Below are 24,932 nucleotides of genomic sequence, written 5' to 3' on the forward strand. Positions count from 1 at the left end.
TCCATTAAGTTAAGTAGCTAGGTTTAATTAAAAAAGAATAGGTTAATCTTAGTTATACGAAGTTAATTGAATATGAGTGTATGATCGCAGTTTGTAAGTTATCATAATTACTTAGAGCAACCCCTTGATGAACAAAAAGAAGTCATTATCACTTTGTAATTTCGGACATCATTTTTTCATTCTTCCACTTCATTGTAATCATCCAATAAAATTACAATATTTACTCTAATTATAAATCATATTCGCATATCCAAGTTTATGTGGCTAATAAATAAAACATAAAGAGAGTACAAATTTAGTATCAACAAAGACTAATATTTGCTAAAAATGCAGGAAAAGTTGAAAACTATAATAGCTTTTAATTTGTTTAAAGCTTATATTGAAAAAATATATTGTTTAAGAATTATGATCCTCTCCCTATTTAGCGGTTTAAATGGTAAAAGGCACACTCTGTATATGTGTTAATAACTACGGAGTACTAATTTATTAAATATATCATCCTAATAGGCTAATATCAACAATGTACGAGTAGTAAGCTAATTGACATTTACAAGACCAAATTACAATAAATTGAGGTAATAAATATTCCGCGCATATCTTACTCATTTACTGATTTGCACTCTCCTTCCCTTCTCTCTCTTTTCCACTCTCCCTGTTTCATTACCAATTTTAGCAATCTCTTCACAAGCACAATTTTACTAAACAATCTTAAACCCTATAAATCTCCCAACACTCTTTCTTCCTTCATTTCTCACCCTAACTTTCAATTTCATCTCTCTTTCTCTTCATTTTTCTCTCAAATTCTACTTTTTCTTCTCCATTTTTCTGCAGAATTCTGTAAATTTACTCTACTTTTAGTTCGATCATCTTCTTCCTTCATTATTTTTTCTGCAATTCTTCAGTAATTCATCATTATTTTTCCAGTTTTTCGATTATTTTAGCTTCTGTAACGTCAAGGTTTTGCGTTTTTGGAGGAGAGAGAATTTCGAAGAATGAGCTGCGAAGGCGAATGTCGGAGCTGTGAAGTAGCTTTGAAATCGAACGAAGTTTCTGGAGGATTCCGGAAGTAAGATTTCTGTAATTTTTTGTGCTTCTGAAATTCTGCTGTACTGTAATTTGTACTGAAATTGATAATGTGTGCAATTTTTTGACGATTCAGAAATTCGAGGATTTCGTATTCAAGAGATTGCTTGTTGTCTTTCGCTGAAGTGAATTATACGAAAGCGTTACCTACTGGATTTGATCGGTCTATTCTCAGGTGAAATTCGCATTTTTTCAGACTAAATTTTGAATTATTTTTGAGCGCTTTTTTTGCTGTAATTATGCTATGACGATTAATTAATGTAATAATTCTGCAATATTATCAGTTATCACTCCAAAAACTTCGAAATTTGATGCAATGTGGCTTGTTGTTTACGCAATCGTTTCGCGCGCTAGTGTTCTAATCATATAGATTTATCTATTGCATGTAACAGTTCAATATGTAGTTATTTTTAGCATCTGTGCAACATTTATGTTTATTTTTAGATTATTTGTAGTTTTATGAAGATTGATGTTAAGTAAGTTTTTGTTTGAATCAAGTTTTACAAGATAACTGTACCTTTCAGTGTTTTTAGTCTTCTTGGAGGTTTTAGCTCTTATATAAGAAACATTTGATGTGCACTACTCCATGATGGTATGATGTGTATGTATTCTATATGTATATATAGAAATTGTATATACTCAACTTATTTGCAACATTCTGGTTAATTTTCGAATGAAATTTTGTTGATTTCGTATTCTATTCGTCATAAAACTCATAACCGTGGCTGAAAGCATTATAGACTACGGAGTAGCTAGGTTGCAACGTTCTAGTTATAGCATGTTAACTGGATTCCACTATATGTAGTGTCCTACACAAAGCATAGATAGATCCAAGTGTAGACATGACCTTTTTATTAAATATTGAATGATTTAGGTCCAAAATGAAGTATTTAAGTATCATATCCAGTCCAAGTATCCAAGATGGATCTGGAAGTAAAATGAAGAATCAAAAGTAACATAATACTTACCGATTAATCACTTGTTGATTTCTTATTCTATACGTATCATTGCCATATATAGAGATTTTATGTACCCGCTCATTTGCAACATCTGAGTTAAGTTTTCCCATGCATGAATTGTTAATTATTCTATACGTATCATTGCCATATATAGAGATTTTATGTACCCGCTCATTTGCAACATCTGAGTTAAGTTTTCCCATGCATGAATTGTTAATAACTTGTTCTTCATGTTATGGATGTGGCCTAAATCCTGAAACAGCTTGCTTTTTTTTTTTTTTTTTTTTTTTTTTTTTTATATAATTTTTATCTTGTGCAATCCTAGGAGTCTAATCAGATGCCTTATCAGGCTGCCTGTTTTTGCATGTATGATTTTTCTTTTTCAGAGCCTCAACTCATTTCGCACAAGTTTGAGGGCATAGATCTTTCACGTATAATTCCTTATTAAATCTGCTTTTGAACAGTGAGCTGGATGATGCTTGCAAGAGTGCACCTGAAAACCAGAAACTACCTGGTCTTGAATCAGTTTATACTAGCAGGACATGGGGCGATTCAAGTCGAGATTCATCAGAAAAGTGGGGCAATTATAATTTGAGCTCAAAGGACTGCAAGTTCACAGGTATTAACGCTATTGCCTCCTTTCTGCAATGTATGTATATGTATACACATATCTTTTGGCTTAATAATAATAGTCTCATTTGTGGTGGCCCTAATTGTAAGAAATTGGGAACAAAAGAAAGCATGAGAAACTATATAAAAATAAAACCTTTTTCTATGGGGAGGTCAGCCATTTATGTGTTAATGAACTTTTTTAATGAGCAACTGACAACTGGCATCTAGTCTGGGATATCGTTGAGCTCTACAATCTTGATCGATTTTATTCTTTGATTTGGATGGATTCTCATCTTTCTTATGGTTAATATTGAGGTAGCTAACTATCCATTTAACTAGCCATCTTAGCACCTCACTTGTAGCTACGCGTTTCTCTTCCATCTTAATAGGATTCAAAGTCAACAGATTTCTTTGCAAGAGTGCACTGTGCACCTGGACACTAGAAACTACAAGGTCATGGCTCAATATTCACTGGCAAGCTATGCAGTGATTTTAGTCAAGATTCATCTCTAAAAATGGGAAGTTTTAAGTTGAGCTCAAAAAACAGCAAGTCCTTATGTCGTATTGCTGTTACCTCCTCTCTGCCACACACAAACACACACAGAGTATATCTTTCTACTTAGTAATAATAGTCTCTCTTATCGTGGACCCAAATTTTCATAAAGTGGGAACAAAAGCTAGCATGAGAAAACATAAGAATTTAATACACCTTTCTATTGGAAATTCAGCCATATCGATAAATCCTACAATTTTGATGCTCTTAATGTTGAGGCAGCTAACTAGCCTTCAAAGTGCCTCACTTGCAGCTACATTTTTCTCTTAATTGATAATAGGAAGCAAAATCAACAGGCTTCTTTGGTGCTCTTAATTTGATTGCATTTGATTGATTTTAACTGAATATTGCTTTTTTATGTGATTACTTTAAAAAAAAAGTCGCTGAAGCATTTGATGTACCATGTACCACAGGTCATGCTCATAGCAATCAATCTCATCATTCCTGGCAAAAACCTGGAAGTACTGCTATTTTGACATCAATTCGAAATCCTGAACATAATAGCATTCTAGGAAGCTGGTCTACTTCAAAGTTACCATCAGCTGGATCAGAAGGGTCAGTTATAAAACTTCCAGGGACTGATAGTGGTCTGCTGAGCAGGTGCAACGAACCATATCGTCCTCCATCATTTTATAAGGTCTGTTTCTCTTTGTTTATGTACAGAGAGGGGTAATAGGGATGAGGGGAAGCAGTTATTCTTTATTGTAATTTAGTTGCAGATTTGATTGTGGTTTAAAATGTTGATATAGAGATTTTCAAAAACCCTCTTTGTTCAGGCAATGAATCATTCAGGTAAACTAAAATATGGCACTTCTAGCAATGGAATATCTGAATGTGCTGAATCGTCAAACAAGGCGAGGTCAATGGAGGGAAATTGGAGGAAAGGTGATTTTTTGTGTACCCTATGCTATGTATAGTGTCTTCTGTATTTATATAGGCTTTCAGGTTAGATATATTCATGATTTTATCTAATGTGGTACCTTAATTGCTGGTTCACTCCTAAGCTTTCATAACTTTTTGCTTATTCACAACATAAGGAGTAACGAGCAATTGTGGGCAATCCTTTATAATTTAACTTGATTTTGCCTTTCAATTTGGGCAATACATGAAAGGCAAAAACAAGTCAAACTAATAGATAGAAAATTCTGATGCAGATACTTGTCTAGTGCTGGAAGACCATTCAGCTGCGCCAGCAGTTACCAGCAACAAAAGTCCTTCACCTATCTCTCCTTCTATTCCTGGATCTGTTGAAAGCGTCTGTTCTATTGGGGAAGCTTCTGAAAAGTACCGTACAGAAGAAAATCCTGACCATCACCCTCTGACACAGGTAAGTATTGTAATTATAAAAAAAAAAATAATCCCCTTTTCTCCAATCTACAAATTATTGCAATGCAATGAACACAAAGTGTGTGTTAGACTAGATGTCTAACTATTGCAAATATGTATTAAAGGAATGGCTGTTGTAGTGTCATACTGAATGACCAAGTTATACGCTAATTTGTTTTATTGGTGCAAATTGTTCACTAATCTGTTTATAGGAGATATATGATGCCGTAAGCTTCTCATACGTGTGATTGTGTGAATGTGCAATAGTAGATGATAATTTTTAAAATAAAATGACTAGATTTTACTTCAAAAGTTTTATTGCCATATTATTGTGTCAAAAATGAATTTCCTGTATCAATCTGTTATGCAATGATGTCTAAGCCAACTAGTGCTTCAGTTTCAGTTTACAAACCTACAAGCTATGTAATGACCGCACAATTTGCTTAAAATGGCTAAAAGGTGAACTTACTAATCTAGCTGTCCAATGGTGCAACAGTTTACTTCTAAAAACCAATTGATTGAAGTGGATTCTGGAGTGGCTATCAGTAAAGAGCAGTTGCAGCCTTTTCAGGGTCAAATTTTGGATGGAGGTCGGTTCTCTGCCCTTATGAATTTGGAAGAAGCAGAGGATATTGATGCTTACTTTCTCGATGAGGTATGCTTGTTCATCATTTCTGGTTGAACTCAAGGTGAATTTTATTAGTAACTTCAGGTGTTACTTTTGCAATCATGATTCTTGAGAGAGGAGTGATAAATGTCCTTACCTTGCCATTGCATCCAAGGCCAATAGCCTATGTGAATTCGCTACCTCAAAGATAATCTAAATGAGCTTTAGTGACCAGTTACTCATTCCTATTCAAAATTATATGCCAGTAAATATTTAGTGCCACAGTATGTGCTTAATTTGTTGATTGCAAACTTATTTATTCCGTGCTCCTTGTGTGATTTTTTGTCTTGCTTTGAACTCGGCAGACTTGAAATGTAGCAATAAGTTTCGAGTCTTTGATCCCAGTTTCTCACCTGCTCTTTATTTTGATATAAATGATTTAAAAACCTACATGACATGCATAGTCAATATGTATTTGGATGAGCTGCCATTTATGTAATTCCACTTCAACAATCCAAATCCATCTGTTTCTGTGAATGTATCCATAATTAGGTTTTGTCAATCACCAAGGCACCAGGTTAGTTTTAATGATGAAACAAGAGTGTTTCAATGGGTAGCACTACATAATGCTATATTTGATATTCATGCAATCCAGAAAAAGAACTAGCTTTCTTTGGTATCAAATCAGCAACATAATTTCCTTCTCGTTTCATAAAGGTGACCTTTATATGTCTAAAAACACTTATACAGCACCCTGCAATGATTAGCAACATGAAAATAGCAATTATCTGTTATAAAAGGCTGGTGAATTAAAGAGAGAGCCTGTGAGTTGTCCAAGTATTATATAACAATTATGTCAATAAACTAGGCCATTTTGTTAAAGTATGTTGCCTAGATCAACATATTATATACATTGCTATTAAGATTGGTTTGTTTGATAGCAAACCATCATTGTAAATTTGTAGTAAAGATCAGATCAGACCAGACCTTAAATTATGCCAACACAATTATATTAAGAAGAGTACTTAATATATTCATTCTTGACCTTTGAATTTTCATCCTTGGCAGAAATATGATGTCATGGTGAATGGAAGAAACGGCTCCAGAACTAAATCAAAATTTATACACTGGTTTCCAGATAATGGTATGTTGTTACAACAGTGATCTCTCTGTCATAGACCCTCCTCCCTTGGCCTTTTAGTTTTAGCCTTTCGTTTCCTACTCTTTGATACCAGTGTTAATAATTCTTTTGCCATTCCTTACCAGATAATTATGATGGTAACATCTTGTCTGAGGCTGAGAGAGATGGGTGGAAAGTTTGGAGAGAACCTACTGGAATGTCAATGCAGGTGAATCCCTTGGATCAAAAGAAGTCAAAGGAGGCAACAACGTATGGCCAGAAAGCTTCATTCAGGGAGAAATCAAAGACATGCGTTATTGACTGCCTTGACTCTGACAGTGTTGTGCTAAACTGTTGCTCTCCTGATCGCAAAAATCTTGATTCTCGGATTGTTAAAGAGCCTGAGTTGGAAAAAATAGCTGATGAAGCTGGTTCAAGTTTGGAACTCAATCTGCCAGATGAGGATAGTTTGATTACTGTTGATGGCATCTATATCTTTGAGCAAGAAGAGCCAAATAGTCCTGAGATCCCTATCAGAGGTGAAAGAGGTGTTTCTCCTTTCCGTGGTTCAAACAAGCTGAAAGGATCAGAAAGTGTGCAGGAAAAGTTGAGCTCACCAGATCCACAGTATCATGAACCTCAGATAAATTCCAAGAATCTATTTGTCCATCCTTCTGATTCCCTGGCTTGTGTCAGTACCCCTCCTACTATTCAAGATTCATGGAAGAATCGTTACAATCCCATTCCTTTTGCTCCTCCTCCCTTTGGTCAGCTGCCTTTGAAGCCAAATTATGATTCTGTTGAGAATTTTCTGTCACCCAAAATGCCACGTGCTGATGACTACTGCCCTGACCTCGACAAAATTCTGTCAGCTGATCCTTCAATCTATCATCAGTTTCTTCAGTCTCCAAGATACAATCAGGAGTCTAACGTGTTAAGAAGTCTTCCTCTCAATTATCAGACAAATGTGAAATCAGACATGTATATGGGAAAGAGAGGTAGTAATCGACAAATCACACTGATTCTCTATAAGCTGGTTCTACCTGATACGTGTAAACTTAATGTTCCAATTCTCTTTGTAGGTTTTCATGCTGAAGAGAGCAACAATTCTCCGATCAACCATCACCTCCAGATACAAAGGAAGTTGGCACAGATAAGTCTTGAAGCAGCTGAGCATAGGGCTTACAGTAAAGCAATCAGCAACCGTTTCTGGTAAAGATTCAGTAATACATAATTACTTAATTAGTAGTCTTGTGCTTTGCATGAAAATGAGCTTGTTTGTGAACATAAAAGTCGGGTATAGAATGTTGTTACAGTCAATAGAAGTATCAGTACACAGTCTGTGCTTTTTAGTGAAGTGCAAAATGTGGAAGGAAAGAAGAAAAAAAAAATGGATTCATTAAAATTAGTTTCACAAAGTAGAATCTTGTCATATGTAAATAAAATTAAGTGCGAATTGTGAATAGCCGAAAAAGGGCAGAGGTAAGGTTTTAGTATAAAGTAAAAATGTAAGTACCCGTTGATGTCTGTAGTCTATGCTACATAACCCCAAAGAATATATATATCCTCAATGAGAAGTATAGTTCACTTTTGGCAAGTTTTTTTAAGTACTCCTTTGCCTTTCTATGCTCTAACTGATCTCATTTTACAAGTAATTTTCGAATGAAACCATGAAACTGCATATTGTCTATGACGATGTGCTTGGTGCAATGGTGCACCATTTTGTGTGGGTATATTTGCAATGTATAGGATTATTTGATGAGCCAAGAGTCACTTTCTCATTTACCACTGCCTGCAAAACAAAATTTCCAGTACTTCTGATGATACAAACAACAAGAACAAAGCCTTAGTCCCAAAAATTCCAAAACTTCTGATGGTACAAAAATCTCTTACAATTTAACATTGATTGGCTATTATAATATTCAATAGTACAACTATGAACTATACTACTCAACCCTATCTCTAATCACACATGAACTTAAGCTTTACACCTAACGGAATAAGTAGACAATTTAACTAATCCAATATGAATAATATTTTTTTTTCTTCTTTTTTGTAGTAATACTTCAATTAACAAATAACACAACCATTTGGATCTTCTTCAACGCTTCTTGCATAACCATTGTATCTTGAGTAAAGGGGATTATTGTAGTAAGAGTTAGTATAGGAGTTATGGGCCTGCATAGCATGTATAAAGTCAGACACTTGGACCACAGTATTGGGCTCCTCAGGACTCTTGGGCTTTTCGGGCTCTTTTGCTGGCCCAACTGTGACAATGTCAGTGTAATAGTTTTTCCTCAATTTCTTCACCACTGCCAGAGGATCCATGTCACCTATTACTGTCAATTTCTTTTCCTTCATATTCATTGAGATTGAATCAATCCCTGCAAAAATAAAACCTCAATTATTCATATCCAATTCTTTATTTAAAAAACCAATTATTCTTGAAAATATTGCCACAAAATGAAAGGCTATTTTGGGGAAAAAAGTGTACCAGGAATAGAAGAGACCAATTTTATAGCCTTTTGCTTGTTATTATCATCTTGGATATCCAATTTCACCACCAACTTCTGAAGCAAAACCCAACAAAAACGAAATAATTAATTACATGAAAATAACAACTAAAAATTCAATAGCAAGATGAGATACTCGGGGTAATTATGTGTATATACGTTGGATCTTAAAGAAGTAGAGATCTAACCTGCATTCTGTTATCCTTTTCTTGGTTCCTTACAATACTATAGAGGGGGAGATATGAGAGAGGAGATAAAAACAATTACAAGTAAGAGAGTAGAAAGCAATGACAATTAGTGTATTAAGAATGTAGGAAGGGATAAACATGAGTAGTCCTATTTATACGGGGAAGGGAAATGAAATTGAGAAGCTTGTGAATGGGCGACAAAGTCAAAGTCTTTTGTATGTCCAAGTCTTCATTAGACTATGTCTTTGTGGATCTGTGAATGCCGCGTGTGTCAGTCGGGTAAGGCTAAAGGCGGCTTCCAATGTCTCCAACTTGTTGATTTTACGTGGATACACAGACACTGTTAAAACTTAATAAGGTGAACACACCTAAAATAAATGTTACGGAGTGAATTTCTTCATGTATGATTTCATTTTTAATCATCATTTCCACTTCTCAAACACCATATTAATTATTTTGTCCTCATTTTTCAATTATTATTTTTTTTTTCAAGTGAGATTATCTAATTATGAGTACTTTTCTTAATTTACTTCTTGATTTCAAGTGAGAAGAAAAGTTTTTTCATGTCTAATGAAGCTAGTTTTAAAAAGTTCTAAATATTGATGAAAGATTGAACAGTTATTATCGTATACTATTGAAGTATTGATAATAAAAGTGACGCCTTTGTATTATTTTGTTTATGTGTTTGACTACGGAGTACGAGTAGTACGTATATACTCCCTCCGTGTTGATGAGACTTGAACCCGAAATCTCCTTAAGCGACATTAAATTGTTTATCACGTAAGTTAACTTTTGTTGAAAATATATTACTTGTCATTAGTTAGACTCGTACCAAAATTACAAAGTCGGAACTGACTGTGTCATGTTAATCCAAAATGATCTGCATCATATGGTCAATTTGTCCAAAAAAAATCTTGTTGAGAAGTTTCGAACTCTTTGCAATCGTACTTGTCCAGCCGTCAACATAGTAACATGGTCTTTTGGCATTCGCTTTTCCTAACCTCAATAGGCCTTATTTGGTTGACATTCTAAACTGGAGGAATTGAAAATTCATGGGAATTGAGAAAATAAGGAGTTGTTTGGTTGACATAACAAAGCAAAAATAGGGGAAGTGGGAATTCATGGGAATTTCAACTTCCCACAAAACATGGGAAGTAAATTTCCTAGCCTCCTAGATAAACCAAAATTCATGGGAATTCTAATTTCCCTTATTGCCAACCAAACACATTTAAGAAATTCCTAGGAATTTCATTAAGGAATTAACTTCCCATAAAATATAAATTCCTATGGAATTAAATTCCCACGGGAATTAAATTCCCACATCAACCAAACAACACCTTACTTATAAACTACTTCCTCTATTTTGTTTACCTGAAACAATTTGTTTGTCAATAATTTCAATTCGTTAATAATACAGAATTAATTACAATTATCATTATGTGAAAATTATGCAATTCTAAAAAGTTGTTATTTTAAATTAAAGGATAATAAAAATATATAATAATATATAATTATAGAGTACATAGACAAATTAAGGGTTTTAAGTATTTTAACCGTAACTTAAGTTTTTTGTTGAATTTGTTGATCACTTGATCCTATAACACGATATTAGAGTTAAAAAGTCACGAGTTTAAATTTTATTCATCTTTCATTTTAAGTGATATATAAAGTTAAGTATGGGAATTTATGTTGCATTTACATTTTGAGCCCAATGAGAGTGGAGTGTTTAAAAATACCTATAGATGGATCAAAATAAGTAGCATTGAATTTTAATACCACTATACAATATACATGAAGTATAATACACCAGACATTTCAATATTGACCAATTCTTTGAAGAATACGGGTGTTTTTAAGATTTACCATCTTACAAAAAAAACTTAAAATTGCTTTGTATTATTAAAATGGCTTTTGCACATGGAAAGAGCTTTACAGCTAAGTGGACCAGTAATTTAATTCATTCACTGTATGTAGTTAAAAATAATACAAGTATACATATTCTGCTCCACAAAAGTCACAATAGCGATTTCTACCTTTTCAGGCAATTTCACTAATTATTTATCCACTGTTTTAGAAAAGCTCTTAAAGTGAAGCTTAATTACTTAAGTTTGAAAAAAAAACTCCCAACTTACTAGCTAGAACCGGGAAAAACTAAATTAAGGAGAAAACAACGATTTTGTTCTGAAACGGAGAGAGTACTACGAACAAATAACGCAACCGGTTGGATCTTCTTCCACGCTTCTTGTGTAACCCTTGTATCTGGAATAGCATGGATCAGTGTAGGGTGTGTAGTAAGTGTTATGCGCATGCATAGCATTAACATAGTCAACCACTGGGACTACAACTTTGGGCTTCACAGGCTTTTTGGTCACTTCTTTGGGCTTCTCAGGCTCTTTTGCAGGCCCAACTGATATAATTTTAGCACTATAATTCTTCCTTAGTTTTTTCATCACATCTACTGGATCCATCTCCCCTACAACGGTCAATTTCTTTTCCTTCATGTCCATTGAGATTGAATCAATCCCTACAAAAAATTAAAACCCAATATTAAAAATATGCCACATTTTAATGGAAAGCTATCTATTTATTCTGAACATGAAATTACCAAGAATAGAGGAGACTAGATTTATAGCCTTTTGCTTGCAATTCAAATCATTGTGGACATCCAATTGTAGCACCAATTTCTGAAGTAAAACCAAAGTTAAAAAAAAAAAAGACAAATTAAAATTACTTTATTAACACTAACATTAAACAGATAGCTAGGAAAAGAGGTGAATTGTAATTATATTATTATAATGTTACATTCATCTATTAGAAGCGAAACTAAAACAAAACAGTTCATAGAATAAAGACAAAGAAACAATGTTAAAAGGTTTAACCTGCATTTTAGCTAACCGGAGATTGTACAATGTAGGGAGAGTGATAGATGAAAGTATGAAAGTGGTGGAGTAAGAACTAAGAAGTGTAGCATTATCATGTGCAATCATGAATATTTATAGGGAGTCATTGGCCGACTCCGAAGCCGCAAAACAAGTGAAATAGATGTTAAAAGCCATGTCATTTTTATTAATTTTATACGATTAGAAAAATTTGATTATAATAATTCAGGTTTGATAAGTTTAGTTTTCATAAGTTATTATAATTTTCCTCTCTTCTCTCTCTAAAACCCTAGCCTCCATTGTTGAATTTTGAAGGGGCTTCCATCAGATTTACCGGTGGAAAGCCCCAATCGTTGTTTCTTTTGTGCCTTTTCTCTTGCTTTAGGTTTATAATAATTCTTCCTCTTCTAGGAGGAATATTTCTCCCTCGAAAGACAGGGTTTTTCTTCCTCTTTAAAAGGATTTGGCTCCTTCGAAAGACCGGGTTTTTCTTCTCTCTTTTGAGGGAGGATTTGCTTTTAATTTCATGGATTGCTATAAAGTTGTTTCATGGGTAAAATTTTGTGCGGGATTGAAAAAGAGATTGATATTTCGACAACAATCGAACGAATCAGACGGAAATTTTCTGCACGGCTACAACAGATCGATAGACCCCCTCGCCGAAAAAGGCTGTAAATCACAGCGATATGAAAGAGGGTATGAAGAAATGACGATTTGCAACAACGATCGTAGCTTTGCTTACAGAATGTTTTTATTTGATTCAATTATTATGTATTTGTTAGATCTTAATCTCTTTGTAGATGTCGTATGACTTATTTATGAATCAATTTTATTTCAAAAAAAAGTTTAGTTTTTATTATTATTTAATAATCCCATCTTTATAAAATATTCTATTTCGAAGCCTTTCCTAACCCCATGCCTACCCCTCCGACTGTCCGACAGCCCTCCCCCATAGCGTCGGCCGATCAAGACCACTCCTCAACCCGGACGACCCAGTCCGCAGGGAAGTCGGTTGGGTCGGCCGGCTTAGGGGAGGAGTTTGGCCTCGCCGACCTTCCAGGGAGGGCTGCCAAATGGTTGGGGTTGGGCTGGCCTTTATTTTTTAATTGTTTTTTTAAAAAAATATTTTATTTTATTGCTCCTTTGTCCTTACTCGTTGGTCATGCGCTGTTCTTACGTCATTCATATGCCACGTTGAAATTTCACAGTTTCCAATGTCTCTAGCCTTTTTTTTTTTCTTTCAAAGGTGTTAATTATCCCACGAGTATTATGGCCATTATGGGGATTTGCTGATCTAAATGAGTTTTTTTTTTTTTGTTTTTTTTTTTAGGAAAATGTTACCATGGAAATTTATTTATTCCAAATCAAGGTCCGTCAAGGCAAAGTACTTTGTGGAATAGAATCTAAATGAGTTTGTCATCTCTACAAGAGAATAAGGTACTCCATAATTTCCTATCCTTGTATTTCCTCCTTTATTTTTTAGTTGATCTGCATTGACTTGTATATTATTGACCACCTCTTCTTTAATCATTTTTTATGAATAATATATATTTAAGGGTTATTTTTTAGTTGAACCGCTTTGACTGATACATTATTCACCATCTTTTGTGAATAATATGTAAAGAAAAACATGTTCATGTAGGTCTTTTCAAATTCGTATTAATCAATACTAACATAATATATATAAGTTTTAAAGAGTGAAAGATAACTTGAATGGTTAGAATATCTCGTTCGATTCCATAAGTTCTTGTGATCGATTCTCATCACTCGTCTTGTGGCTCTCTAAACACCCAAAAATGACAATAGTAAGAGTAACTCCTCTATCTTATAAAGTGGAACCACCTCTCTTCATTCTCCAATGTGCGACATTCACAAGTGGGCTACATTGGATTTTAACAAGATTATTAATTTTCATTTTTCCTTTTTTTATTTTATTTAGTCGGGTTTAGAGAATTTGTTTTATACTCCCTCCATTTTTAAATACTTGCTCCATTTCTATTTTTTGCACTATTCATTTGGATGTTTCTACTATGGTCATCTTAAGTATGACTATAGCTATACTTAAATGTCATTGGTTGATTTTAGATTTATTTTTTTAGCTTGGTCAAACCTTATTTAAGGGTAATTAAGGTATTTTTCTTCTTTAATTCATTTTCTTATTTTTCAAATTTCAATTAATGAATTTCTGAAAATATTATTTTAATTTTCGAATTTATTTTATCTAAATCTAATTTTAATAAAAATCTAAAATTAAGATTAAAAAAAAAATTAAAAATCAAAAATTTGTTCTTCGTCGTTCTTCGATGTTCATCAATGTTCTTCCTAGTTCATCCAAATTTTTCATCAAATAATGAAATCAACCACGATTTTATGTTCCATGTACCTTAATTACAATCGCGCATCAATGGAGACCGAAAAAATAGGCCAGATTTATACAGCCATTGCGCAACTTTATAGTACATATAATCGGTTTCTTTCATCCTGTGGGTGGGTTCTTAATCTTTGAATAACATACTTTAATTGTACAAAGTCAAGCATCGGATTCGAAAATAGCGATTTAAGGTATAAGAAATAAAAAATTTTAAGTTTTCCGGTAATATATGTTCGTCATGAAAATCTGAGAAGAAACCATAACACATTTTTTTTCACAACTCTTTTTGATCCAAAAAATCGAAGATCGAATTATAAACACTGTTTGTGATAAAGGTATTGACCCAAATACAAATATGACATAACCTTAACTGAATTTTATTAATTATAAAAAGATAATGACCAAACGTAACATTGGACATTTCCAATTATTATTATAGAATTTACTTCGATGGCAATTTATAATACGATGAACCTGGACAATGATTCGAACTAATCAATAAACAAAAATTATGGAATCGATATATTTTAAGTATAAAAATTGCATTTTAATATTGGAAATCACTTATTCTAATCATGATCTTTTCCTAAATTTCTATCTTTTAAAATTTTGAATAGATTATATATTGGAAATCAGTTATTCTAAATAGGATATTTTCCTAATTTATTATTTTTAAAAGGTAAATGATTTTTATCTTTTAAATTTTAAAAAATCTTTACAAACAATAGCGTTAGGGTTCTTTGCTTCACATCTTTATCATCCTCGCATACTCTTTTCAACCGAATTTGTTTCACAGTTTGCACAATTATTTTTGGTATTCACAAGAGTTGAATATGGTTGAAAAGAGTATGCGAGGATGATAAAGATGTGAAGCAAAGAACCCTAACGCTGTTGTTTGTAAAGATTTTTTAAAATTTAAAAGATAAAAATTATTTACCTTTTAAAGATAATAAATTAGGAAAATATCCTATTTAGAATAACTGATTTCCAATATATAATCTATTCAAAATTTAAAAAGATAGAAATTTAGGAAAAGATCATAATTAGAATAAGTGATTTCCAATATTAAAATGCAATTTCTATACTTAAAATATATCGATTCCATAATTTTTGTTTATTGATTAGTTCGAATCATTGTCCAGGTTCATCGTATTATAAATTGCCATCGAAGTAAATTCTATTATAATAATTTTAAATGTCCAATGTTACGTTTGGTCATTATCTTTTTATAATTAATAAAATGCAGTTAAGGTTATGTCATATTTGTATTTGGGTCAATACCTTTATCACAAACAGTGTTTATAATTCGATCTTCGATTTTTTGGATCAAAAAAAGTTGTGAAAAAAAATGTGATACGGTTTTTTCTCAGATTTTCATGACGAACTTATATTACCGAAAAACTTAAAATTTTTGATTTCTTATACCTTAAATCGCTATTTTCGAATCCGATGCTTGATTTTGTACAATTAAAATCTATAATTCAAAGATTAAGAATTCACCCACAGGATGATAGAAACCGATTATGTGTACCATAAAATTGCGCAATAGCTGTATAAATCAAGCCTATTTTTCGATCTCAATTGATGCGCGATTGAAATTAAGGTACATGTAACATAAAATCGTGGTTGATTTCATTATTTGATGAAAAATTTGGATGAACTAGGAAGAACATTGATGAACATCGAAGAACGACGAAGAACAAATTTTCGATTTTTAATTTTTTTTTAATCTTAATTTTAGATAAAATAATTTCGAAATTAAATTAAGAATTTCAGAAAATCAATAATTGAAATTTGAAAAATAAGAAAATGAATTAAAAAAAGCAAAATACCTTAATTACCCTTAAATAAGGTTTGACCAAGCTAAAAAAAAATCTAAAAACAACCAATGAAAATTAAGTATAGTGATGGTCATTTTGAGAGTGACCATACTAGAATTTTTATATTCATTTATCCTACTTTGACTCATATTTGTGATTTATACCTAAGAAAAAATATAGTCTTGTGAAACTTGTTGAAATTATCTCAATGAATAGATTATTAATTTTCAATTGTTAGAATTTATACTTATTTTTTATTAAAGATATTAGTGATCAAAGATTATCATCGACATACGTGTCTAAGAAAAATGGAACAAGTATTTAAAAACGGATGAAGTATTTGTATACGTTTGTTGACTCATTGATGAGTTCCACGTTTGTAAAAAAAAAAAAAAAAAAAAAAAAAAAAATCTAGTTCACTTAAATGCATTTGCTGACTCATTGATGATGCAATGATGGTAGTTCACTCAAAAACAAACCTATAATTCTTTACTTGTATTTAGTACGGATTATAATATGATATGATATACGACGAGTAATGGTCTAATGGGCACATGCACCAGCTAAACTCATACAGAGTATTGTTCTTCAAATTTTTCCAGTAAACTAAGAGTAGGAGTAATAAACAATGGTATCTTTGTTTGCGTACCGATTAAAAAAAAAAATAAAAAAAAAAAAAAAATAAGTAGAAATTTTTTTTTAGGAAATCCCCTATTGTACATGCATTGTTTATATGTGTGAGTGTGACTTGCTATTAAACATTACTACTCTGTACTTGCCTAATAACTAAGTTTTTATAAATAAATACCCCATAATTCTAATTCGTGCTAAGCACGATTTGTTTAATGTAATTAATGATTAAGGGGCCTATTCTGTTCAGCTTAATTTTAGTTTAGTTCACTTCAGTTCATAATTTCCTTCTCTTATAAACAATTCATTTCAACTCTATTCAGTTCACTTCAATTTAGCTGTTTTCAATAAATCAGAATAGGCCCGAGTTATTTTCATTTCAATGGCCACATGTTCGATGCAAAATTGCATGTAGCTATCCACAAAATTCAGAATTCATAGTGTCATGCTAAATTGTAAATGACAAAATGACCTGCATCTTCAAATTGTCAACTTAATCTAACTTTCGCTTGAGAAATTTGAATTCTTTGAAAACTCTGCCCGCATAACATAGTAAGGACTAACGAGTATGTACAAAATAATTTGAGATGACTAACATAAATCACTAACTATTAATGTATATTTAAAGAGAATGGGTAGAAAGCCGGATAAACTTGTACTTTTTAACATTAGTGTTTGTTAATGGTATATAGAGGTGAAAGATAAGCTGTTTCGTGGTGAGTTTTATTATAGACAACTACTCCTTACTTATTAGTGAGCAATTGGACATGGAGTTTAATAAAAATAGGAATATTTATTACAAAAATTTTCAAATCTTTGAAGGAAACAAATGTGCTAAGTTTTAGCATCTTACAAAAAATTACATAAAATAAATAATAATAATAATAATAATAATAATAATTTTATACAATTTTTCAGAGCGTTTTTAATGCTTATATATAGCCCTAAGGGCTATGTATAGCATTACCCTAATAATAATAATAATAATAATAATAATAATAATAAATTACACCTATACCGCTATACGTAATCCACATTTACTTTTCTGATAAATGTTATTCACCTATTTAGGACTTAGGAGAGCTCAGAGCTATTTAATATTAATATAAATAATGAATATATCTAACCAAAAAAAAAAAAAAAAAAAAAAAAATCGGAAACATTGTTATGAAATAGAGGGAGTACTCCGCCTCGTAGTTAACAAATAACGCATCCAACTGGGTCTTCTTCCACACTTCTTGCATAAGCATAACCATTGTATCTAGAATAGTATGGATCAATGTAGTAGGTGTTACTCCCAAAGTTATGGGCTTGCATTGGATGAACATATTGAATCACTGGGACTCCAGCTTTGGGCTCCTCGGGTTTTTTGGGCTTTTCAGGCTCTTTTGCAGGCCCAACTGATATTATTTGAGATGAATATCTTTTCCTTAGTTTTTTCACCACTGTTATAGGATCCATGTCTCCTATTATAGTCAATTTCCTTGCCTTTATATCCATTGAGATTGAATCAATCCCTACAAAAAATTTAAACCCAATTTTAGATTTTTTTTTTTGTATAAAAAAGTATTTGACTTTTTAAAATAAAAAAATTAAAAAAAAAAAAAGCAAATGCCATGTTATTATGAAAAGCTAGCTAGTTATTTTGGGACGTATAGAATTACCATGAATAGAAGAGACTAATTTTAGAGCCTTTTGTTTGCAATTCAAATCGTCATGGACGTCCAATTGTAGCACCAATTTCTGAAGGGAAAAAAAAACATTAATATAAGAAAAAAATACTAAATAAGTATTATTTTATTATATTGACAATAAACATATAAGAAAAGAGGTAAGTGCTAATTATAAGTCACATTTAATCTATTTGACGAGAAACAAAAAAAAAAAGAATATCACTAATAGATACAAAAGCCGTCTTTAGACAAAAGACAAAGCATCAAATTTAAAAGGTAAGAGATCTAACCTGCATTTTTGCTATGTTTTTGCTTTGCTTGATTGGAGAATTTCACACTTTAGAAAGAAATTAAAATGATGATATTGTAAAAGAGAGAGTAGAAAGTGTTAACAAATGAAAGTGTTGAAGTATGAAGAATAACAAAATATGTGCAATATTTATATGAATAGGGAAAGTGGAAATTGAATCAAGACTACTTACCAAGTCAACTGACTAATGAAAGCCAAGTCTTTTTTATTTATTGTAAGCCTTGTTTTTAATCTACCTTTGTACTGTCATAGTGTAAATGCCGCGTGTCAGGCTAATCAGGTGAGCCCAATGGCAGCTTCCATTTTCGTCAATTTGTCATTTTTAATTTTTGTTTTTTAGTCGTATTTTGGTTTTTTTTTGGTGATTATAGTGATAACCAGATCATGATTCATGAATGTGATCTCTAAATTAGACTTATACAAGTAACTTTTTTCGCCTACTTATTTATACTAACTCCGATTTTTTTTTTTTTTTTTTTTTTTTGCAATTTTGGGATATTATTTGAGAGATATAAAATATTTCAAAGTTACAACTAAAAAAAATCAGAGGTAGTATTTATTTTAAATACACACTTAAGTATTGATTTGATTAGTTTGTAAATTATTGATTTTGTTTATTTGCTATAAGTTGCTTTATTAGTTAAGATCAGGCTCATTTTAGGTTTTTATTTCTATGTGAGATTTGAGTTTTTCAAAGTCCGTAATCACTAGATTTGATATGGTAAGGGATTGATTTAAGTTACCTACTTAGCTTAACATTAAGCAGTTATGCACGTTTCGTGTTATAGCATATCTCAATCGTAAAATGAATTACTTGAAAAAGTAATAATCAAATACAAGTAGGTGTTAGAGGCGTAAAACAAATTTGTAGTGTGCTTACAAAATTGCGAATACAAATTAAAAGTAATAATCAAAGTATGTCCCACAAAGTATAGGTGATAGAGGCGTATAAATGCAAATTGCCTAAGGAAGAAACGATGACTTCATCATCGTCAACGTTAGTCGTCAATGAATTATGCGTCAAAGTCTTCTCATTTTCTGTTTTGAAGTTTCTTGCCCCTTGCCTACGTTCTAGTCGTTCCTTTTCCTCAGCCATCATTATTGACCTTTTTTCCTTTACGACGACATGCATTAATATGTTAGTATTCATCAACTAACTCACGGTGTAGATAATGTTAGATAGTTTACCCTTAATATATAATATAAAACCACGAGTAAAATTCTTTTAGCACCATGTTTTCACCCACTAAACACGTATTTTTTAAAGTAAGACTCTATACGTGTTTTTTGAGTTTATGACCAGAGCAGATCAATACACAATTCCAAACTTGGATATCGATTTGGTAGTGCATAATTAAACATAACAGTCAAAATTCTTAAAAAATGTCTTAATTAGAGACATCAATATCATGCAAAATCACATATTAATTAAGTTGATTGCGAAATAGGGAAATGGAATATAATTTACTAAAGAGACTAAAATCGATTATGGGCATATTTAACAGAGAACAGTAGTAAATTGTCACAATTTGTACAACAAGTGTGAACTTGGAAAAGTGAGTGGAACATTATTTGTTAGGTGATCAAACGTCTTGGGTGGGGTTTTATACATTGACTACATTGTCACATTTTTACAATGACTCCAAATTAAATGCATGTAGGAAGTGGTTAAGACTAAAAAAAGAACTACTTTGGCAATATTTAAATTAGTTTTTTCCTTTTTAGGAAGAGGAAGAGTACAAGAGTAAGATTAATCATTAATTAGCCTTTTTTTTTCATGGTAATACAACCTAATTTATCAAAAACCTAATTAGAATATTTTATTTAAAAGAATTTATCTCTAGATCCAACTTCCAAATTATTATTGTAACATTTTATAAGTTTTACTATATAATAGATGATAAAATATATTAATATTATAAAAAAAGATTTGAATTGACAAACGTAAAACTTCATTAACTAGAGAAATTATGTTTTATACAATTATACCTTACACATTATTGGCTTATTGCTGATAACTATACATTAAGCATCTCTACCACACTCCAATTAAAATACAAGGCAAAACTCATAAAATGACTAAACATTATTAATTGTCATTAAGCTTTGAAAATTAAACTATTTAACAAATAACACAAGAGTTTGGATTTTCTTCCACAATATGATTGCTAACAGGATGATAATGAACATAATAGGGAGGTGCGTAAAAGCCCGTTACAGCCTCACCAACTTGGGCCTGACTTTTGGGCTCTTGTTTCTTGGGCTCATCTTTGTTGGGCTGATCTTTCTTCTTATTGTCCTCTTGTTTCTTGGGCTCATCTTTTTTCTTCTCGGGCTCTTTTGCAGGCCCAACTGAGACAATTTCTGTATGATACACTTTCCTTAGTTTACTCACTAATGCTACTGGATCTATGTCTCCTGTTAGTGTCAATTTTTTCTCCTTCATGTCCATTGAGATTGAATCAAGCCCTACAAATTCAATGTTAGCTTGTCAACATACCCTTTTCACCATTCATTTAATTAGATTATTCAGATCAAGTCCGTTTAATTATATTTGGGTTATGAGTCATTCAGATTGAGTCTAGTCAAATTAAGACACTCTTACTACTGTTACGAATATGATATTGTGATAAATTAGAATTGAGGAAATAAATCAACTATTCATACCAGTAACAGAAGAGGCCATCTTCATTGCCCTTTGCTTGCACTTCTCATCATGAACATCCAATTTCAACACCACTTTCTAAATGGTTCAACAAAAAATAAGTAGTATTAGCCTTAAAACAACATACTTGTACATAATGAATTTTTTTTTTTTTTTTTTTTTTTTTTTTTTTTTTGGTGAAAAGAATATATAATGAGTTTAGTCTATAGAACAATTAAAAGAGAATTATTATTATTATTATTATTATTATTATTATTATATTGAGATTTGAGAATGGGAAATAAAAATAATACGTTCATCAATCATCAGTCATCACACTTCTAAAAGTACTATTCCCTCGGTCTTGATTTATTAATAGTCATGTTAATAGCGTAATTAGACAATACAACATAAAATTAACGACTAAAACGGGATAGAGGGAGTAATAACAATAATACATAATACAAATGAATTGATGATGAATCAGCAAAAAAAAAAGGGAAGAAATAAAAAGAAATGGCATCTTATGACATACCTTCATTATTGATAAGGAGAGTAATTCGAGATCTGCGTTGAAGTGTTGTAGAATTTGTTCCTAGATTGATTAAGAGAAAGATGAAGAGCTTGAGAAGAGAAAGAGTTACTATACGTAATAAATAAAAGAAGGAAGTGTATTTATATTGAGATGTAGTCAATACTGAGTCAACCACATGAAGGAATTTAAAGCAGTGGGCTCGACTAGTGTACTCGTACTATCCACCGTCGACTCTTAATAATAATAACCCTTTTGCCGTGTGGAGTTGGATCTTGGATGTGGTGCCGTTCTTCCTTTACTTGCCTTCTTTGGGAAGCTTTGCTGCCTTCTTTCAGGATTTTAGTATTCATCAATAACTATATACGAAATACTAAAAGACACACTAACAATAACACGTGTTATCACCATATGATCTTGGCCAGAGCAAATGGTGTGATCTCGAACTATATTTATGTGATTCACTAAAAATTACTCATACTTGTGTATTCTATTATAATAAAGTAAAAATGTTCTAATTTTACTCTCTTTGATATGACTTTAACTAACTAAACTAATACAGTATAATCTTATACGGAGTTATATACACTTATAACAAATTTTTGTATCGTGACAATGGCAATCAACACATCAATTTTTTTCCCCAGAAATGTTGGCTATTGGTTGAATTATAAAACTTAATCAACATTGTTACCTCATAAAATAAGTATGTATCAATCAAAAATATTTTTATTATATTTTTTTCCCCAATTGGATAATTTTAATCGAATTTTCACTTGTTGTGTGCTGTACTGCCGGTAGTTGCGCTCAAAATTTGTCCAGTTATGCTGGTAAGATCATGTATCACAATAATAAGTCATGTACTCACTACTCAATATTCATGTGCTATGCTTAAGGAGTATATACAATTAAGCCTACCACGACTTTCCAGTCAATGTTCGATCTAGGTTTTTTTTTTTTTTTTTTTTTTTTTTTTTTTTTTTGGGAGATTTCCCAAGTTTTGGTACTTTCCTATGAGTAATATGTAAATTTATCTAGTAATTAATGCATGGGATACTTTGTATGGAGTAGATGTAAATTCGGAGTACTCTGTGAATACTAAGAATTGAAAAGGCGTTGATTTTCATTAGTGTTTTAGCACAGGTAATATAATGTTGTGAGCTAAAATTTCCATTTGTAGAACTCGTAGTTGTATCTTGTATGTCATTCATTTTAGCTTGAGTACATGTACTACGAGTCTACGAGTAATATAACAAAACTATTTAGATTAAGTTGAGCTTCTTAGAAGACTATGCTCATGGGTTAGTTTGCGATAAAAGCAAACAGACTGCTACAATTATCATTTGATTTTAAGATGAAACTTCACTTTGAGCTTTATTAGTGGGTCTCTAAAACGAGAAATAGACTTCTCTCGATGGCATGAGTACTATCGACCACAACCACGTGTGTAAGTGTGTGTTATAAACTTACACATCCTAAAAAATGGTTACACAAAAACAAGGTTTTACTTGATGCTCCCAAAGTATATTAGCACAATCAGTATCATTCCCACTCATGGATTTGGGACCTGAGTTTCCTGTTTCTGTTTTTCCCTTGTAGGCTCAAGGATAACGATTGGGCTCAAGGAGAAGGATATGCTTTGACAGAGTTCAAGTTGGGCTAAAAAAGGTAAACAAAAATTTTGGGAGCCCACGGTTGTTCTACTATTCGACCCATTAGACATCAATAAACAGACCACTGAGGTGAAAATAATGTACAGACTAAATGCACTTCATAAGAGCATCATCACTCGTGGTATAATTTTATACCACGATGTAAAAACTCATAAAAACATGCAATTTTTTATTACATTGGTGGTATAAAACTATACCATTTGATGGTATATACTAGGGCTGAACAAAACTACCCGAAAAAATCGAAAAACCGAAAACCCGAAAAACCGATTCGTAACCGTTCCGAAAATTAGGGTATCCGATTCGATAACCATAACAGTTCGGGTACCCATTCCGATAATTTGTTATCGGGTATGGTTATGGGTATCATTTTAAAATTAACGGTTACCCGATCCGATCCGATAAGCATTTTTTTTTGCTTTTTTTCCCTACTTAAATCTATTAATATAAATCTAAACTTTTACTTTACTTCATAATCACTTTATAATATCAATGATTAGTAATATTATTAATAATTTGGTCAAGATCATATGGTATTGTTTTTAATTAGTTGTAAATTATATCATAATAACGAACTTATCAGTTTCAGTTATGGGTATCACTTTTAGTGATTTTGGTTTTCGGGTACCCTTCCCATGCTCACCCCTAGACTATATACCATTCCATGGTAAACAATTGCTTTGGTCCCCGTGAAACATGAACCAACCAGGTCACGTCATGTGGCCCGGTTATCATGTACTTTTATTTTTTTTTTCAATTGCATTTTGAGAGAAAATTATAAAGTAAAAAATTACCATTGTTCAAAATTTTTCAAGAGCTACACATAGACACCCATATTGATATAGTTTTTTTTTCAAATTCACTTTTTAATACATAAATTACTTATTTTATTTAATCAACTTTACAAATATTAATTAGTTATTTCCAATAATAAAATGAAATATAATTATAATTAAATTAAGTGTATTATTAATACAAAATAGGAGAGAGAAAGTGTGGTGGTAAACTTTTTTTATACCATGGGTGGGATGATTTTTGGAGAAAGTATATTGTATTGTAGTATAGATAATGTGGATGAATGAGAAAGTGGTAGAGAGAGAGGGATGGTATAAATTTTTATACCATGAGTGATGATGGTCTAAGCACAAAAGGTACATTTATTTATTTTCTTATGATACATTAGGAATTTTTCTTTATCAGATGTTTCCCTCGTGAGGAGCATGAGGATTGAGGGGGGCTTTCTAATAAAAAAATATTGATGCAAAATCATAATGTTTTGAATTTTAACATTGATTATGATTTATGAAGCTCGTTTTGATATTTTTTTTATTATTATATAAAATAAATTTAAGTGCTAAATATATTTGGATTTTTTCTAAATGAATTGATATAATATTTTTATAACTTATACTTAAAAATAATTAAATATACAAAATATA

The 24,932-nt window shown here is 31.7% G+C and overlaps 6 protein-coding genes across 7 annotated transcripts; 2 read left to right on the forward strand and 4 right to left on the reverse strand.

Moving 5' to 3' along the window:
• Nucleotides 1–2,379: 2,379 nt before the first annotated feature.
• On the forward strand, nt 2,380–4,765 carry LOC145631329 (uncharacterized). The gene is made up of 5 exons (XM_081683404.1): nt 2,380–2,408; nt 2,507–2,661; nt 3,621–3,844; nt 3,984–4,092; nt 4,362–4,765. Exons 1-5 carry the CDS (start codon nt 2,380–2,382, stop codon nt 4,634–4,636), a joined length of 792 nt encoding a protein of 263 aa, XP_081539530.1. The 3' UTR covers nt 4,637–4,765.
• Nucleotides 4,766–5,113: 348 nt separating this feature from the next.
• LOC145630088 (uncharacterized) lies at nt 5,114–7,836 on the forward strand. The gene is made up of 4 exons (XM_081682332.1): nt 5,114–5,188; nt 6,209–6,284; nt 6,407–7,258; nt 7,343–7,836. The coding sequence occupies exons 1-4, from the start codon at nt 5,141–5,143 to the stop codon at nt 7,474–7,476; spliced, it is 1,110 nt and encodes a 369-aa protein (XP_081538458.1). The 5' UTR covers nt 5,114–5,140; the 3' UTR covers nt 7,477–7,836.
• A 270-nt stretch (nt 7,837–8,106) lies between these two features.
• Nucleotides 8,107–9,139, reverse strand: LOC145630089 (heavy metal-associated isoprenylated plant protein 39-like). The gene is made up of 3 exons (XM_081682333.1): nt 8,962–9,139; nt 8,755–8,830; nt 8,107–8,644 (listed from the first exon to the last, which is right to left on the reverse strand). The coding sequence occupies exons 1-3, from the start codon at nt 8,965–8,967 to the stop codon at nt 8,331–8,333; spliced, it is 396 nt and encodes a 131-aa protein (XP_081538459.1). The 5' UTR covers nt 8,968–9,139; the 3' UTR covers nt 8,107–8,330.
• A 1,762-nt stretch (nt 9,140–10,901) lies between these two features.
• On the reverse strand, nt 10,902–11,980 carry LOC145630090 (heavy metal-associated isoprenylated plant protein 12-like). The gene is made up of 3 exons (XM_081682334.1): nt 11,841–11,980; nt 11,567–11,645; nt 10,902–11,485 (listed from the first exon to the last, which is right to left on the reverse strand). Exons 1-3 carry the CDS (start codon nt 11,946–11,948, stop codon nt 11,160–11,162), a joined length of 513 nt encoding a protein of 170 aa, XP_081538460.1. The 5' UTR covers nt 11,949–11,980; the 3' UTR covers nt 10,902–11,159.
• A 5,545-nt stretch (nt 11,981–17,525) lies between these two features.
• On the reverse strand, nt 17,526–18,783 carry LOC145630091 (heavy metal-associated isoprenylated plant protein 39-like). Its single transcript, XM_081682335.1, has 3 exons — nt 18,625–18,783; nt 18,326–18,404; nt 17,526–18,178 (listed from the first exon to the last, which is right to left on the reverse strand). The coding sequence occupies exons 1-3, from the start codon at nt 18,628–18,630 to the stop codon at nt 17,859–17,861; spliced, it is 405 nt and encodes a 134-aa protein (XP_081538461.1). The 5' UTR covers nt 18,631–18,783; the 3' UTR covers nt 17,526–17,858.
• A 1,796-nt stretch (nt 18,784–20,579) lies between these two features.
• On the reverse strand, nt 20,580–22,113 carry LOC145631548 (heavy metal-associated isoprenylated plant protein 39-like). 2 transcript variants are annotated; one of them, XM_081683652.1, is made up of 4 exons: nt 21,987–22,113; nt 21,824–21,883; nt 21,312–21,387; nt 20,580–21,113 (listed from the first exon to the last, which is right to left on the reverse strand). In XM_081683652.1, the coding sequence occupies exons 2-4, from the start codon at nt 21,827–21,829 to the stop codon at nt 20,767–20,769; spliced, it is 429 nt and encodes a 142-aa protein (XP_081539778.1). In that variant the 5' UTR covers nt 21,830–21,883; nt 21,987–22,113; the 3' UTR covers nt 20,580–20,766. The 2 variants fall into 2 exon arrangements, with proteins under 2 accessions (XP_081539778.1, XP_081539776.1); XM_081683650.1 differs by lacking the exon at nt 21,987–22,113 and having other exon boundaries at nt 21,824–21,978.
• Between the last annotated feature and the right edge of the window lie 2,819 nt (nt 22,114–24,932).

This window comes from Chenopodium album, chromosome 5, assembly GCF_948465745.1.
Source record: "Chenopodium album chromosome 5, dcCheAlbu1.1, whole genome shotgun sequence".
NCBI classification, from domain to species: Eukaryota; Viridiplantae; Streptophyta; class Magnoliopsida; order Caryophyllales; family Amaranthaceae; genus Chenopodium; species Chenopodium album.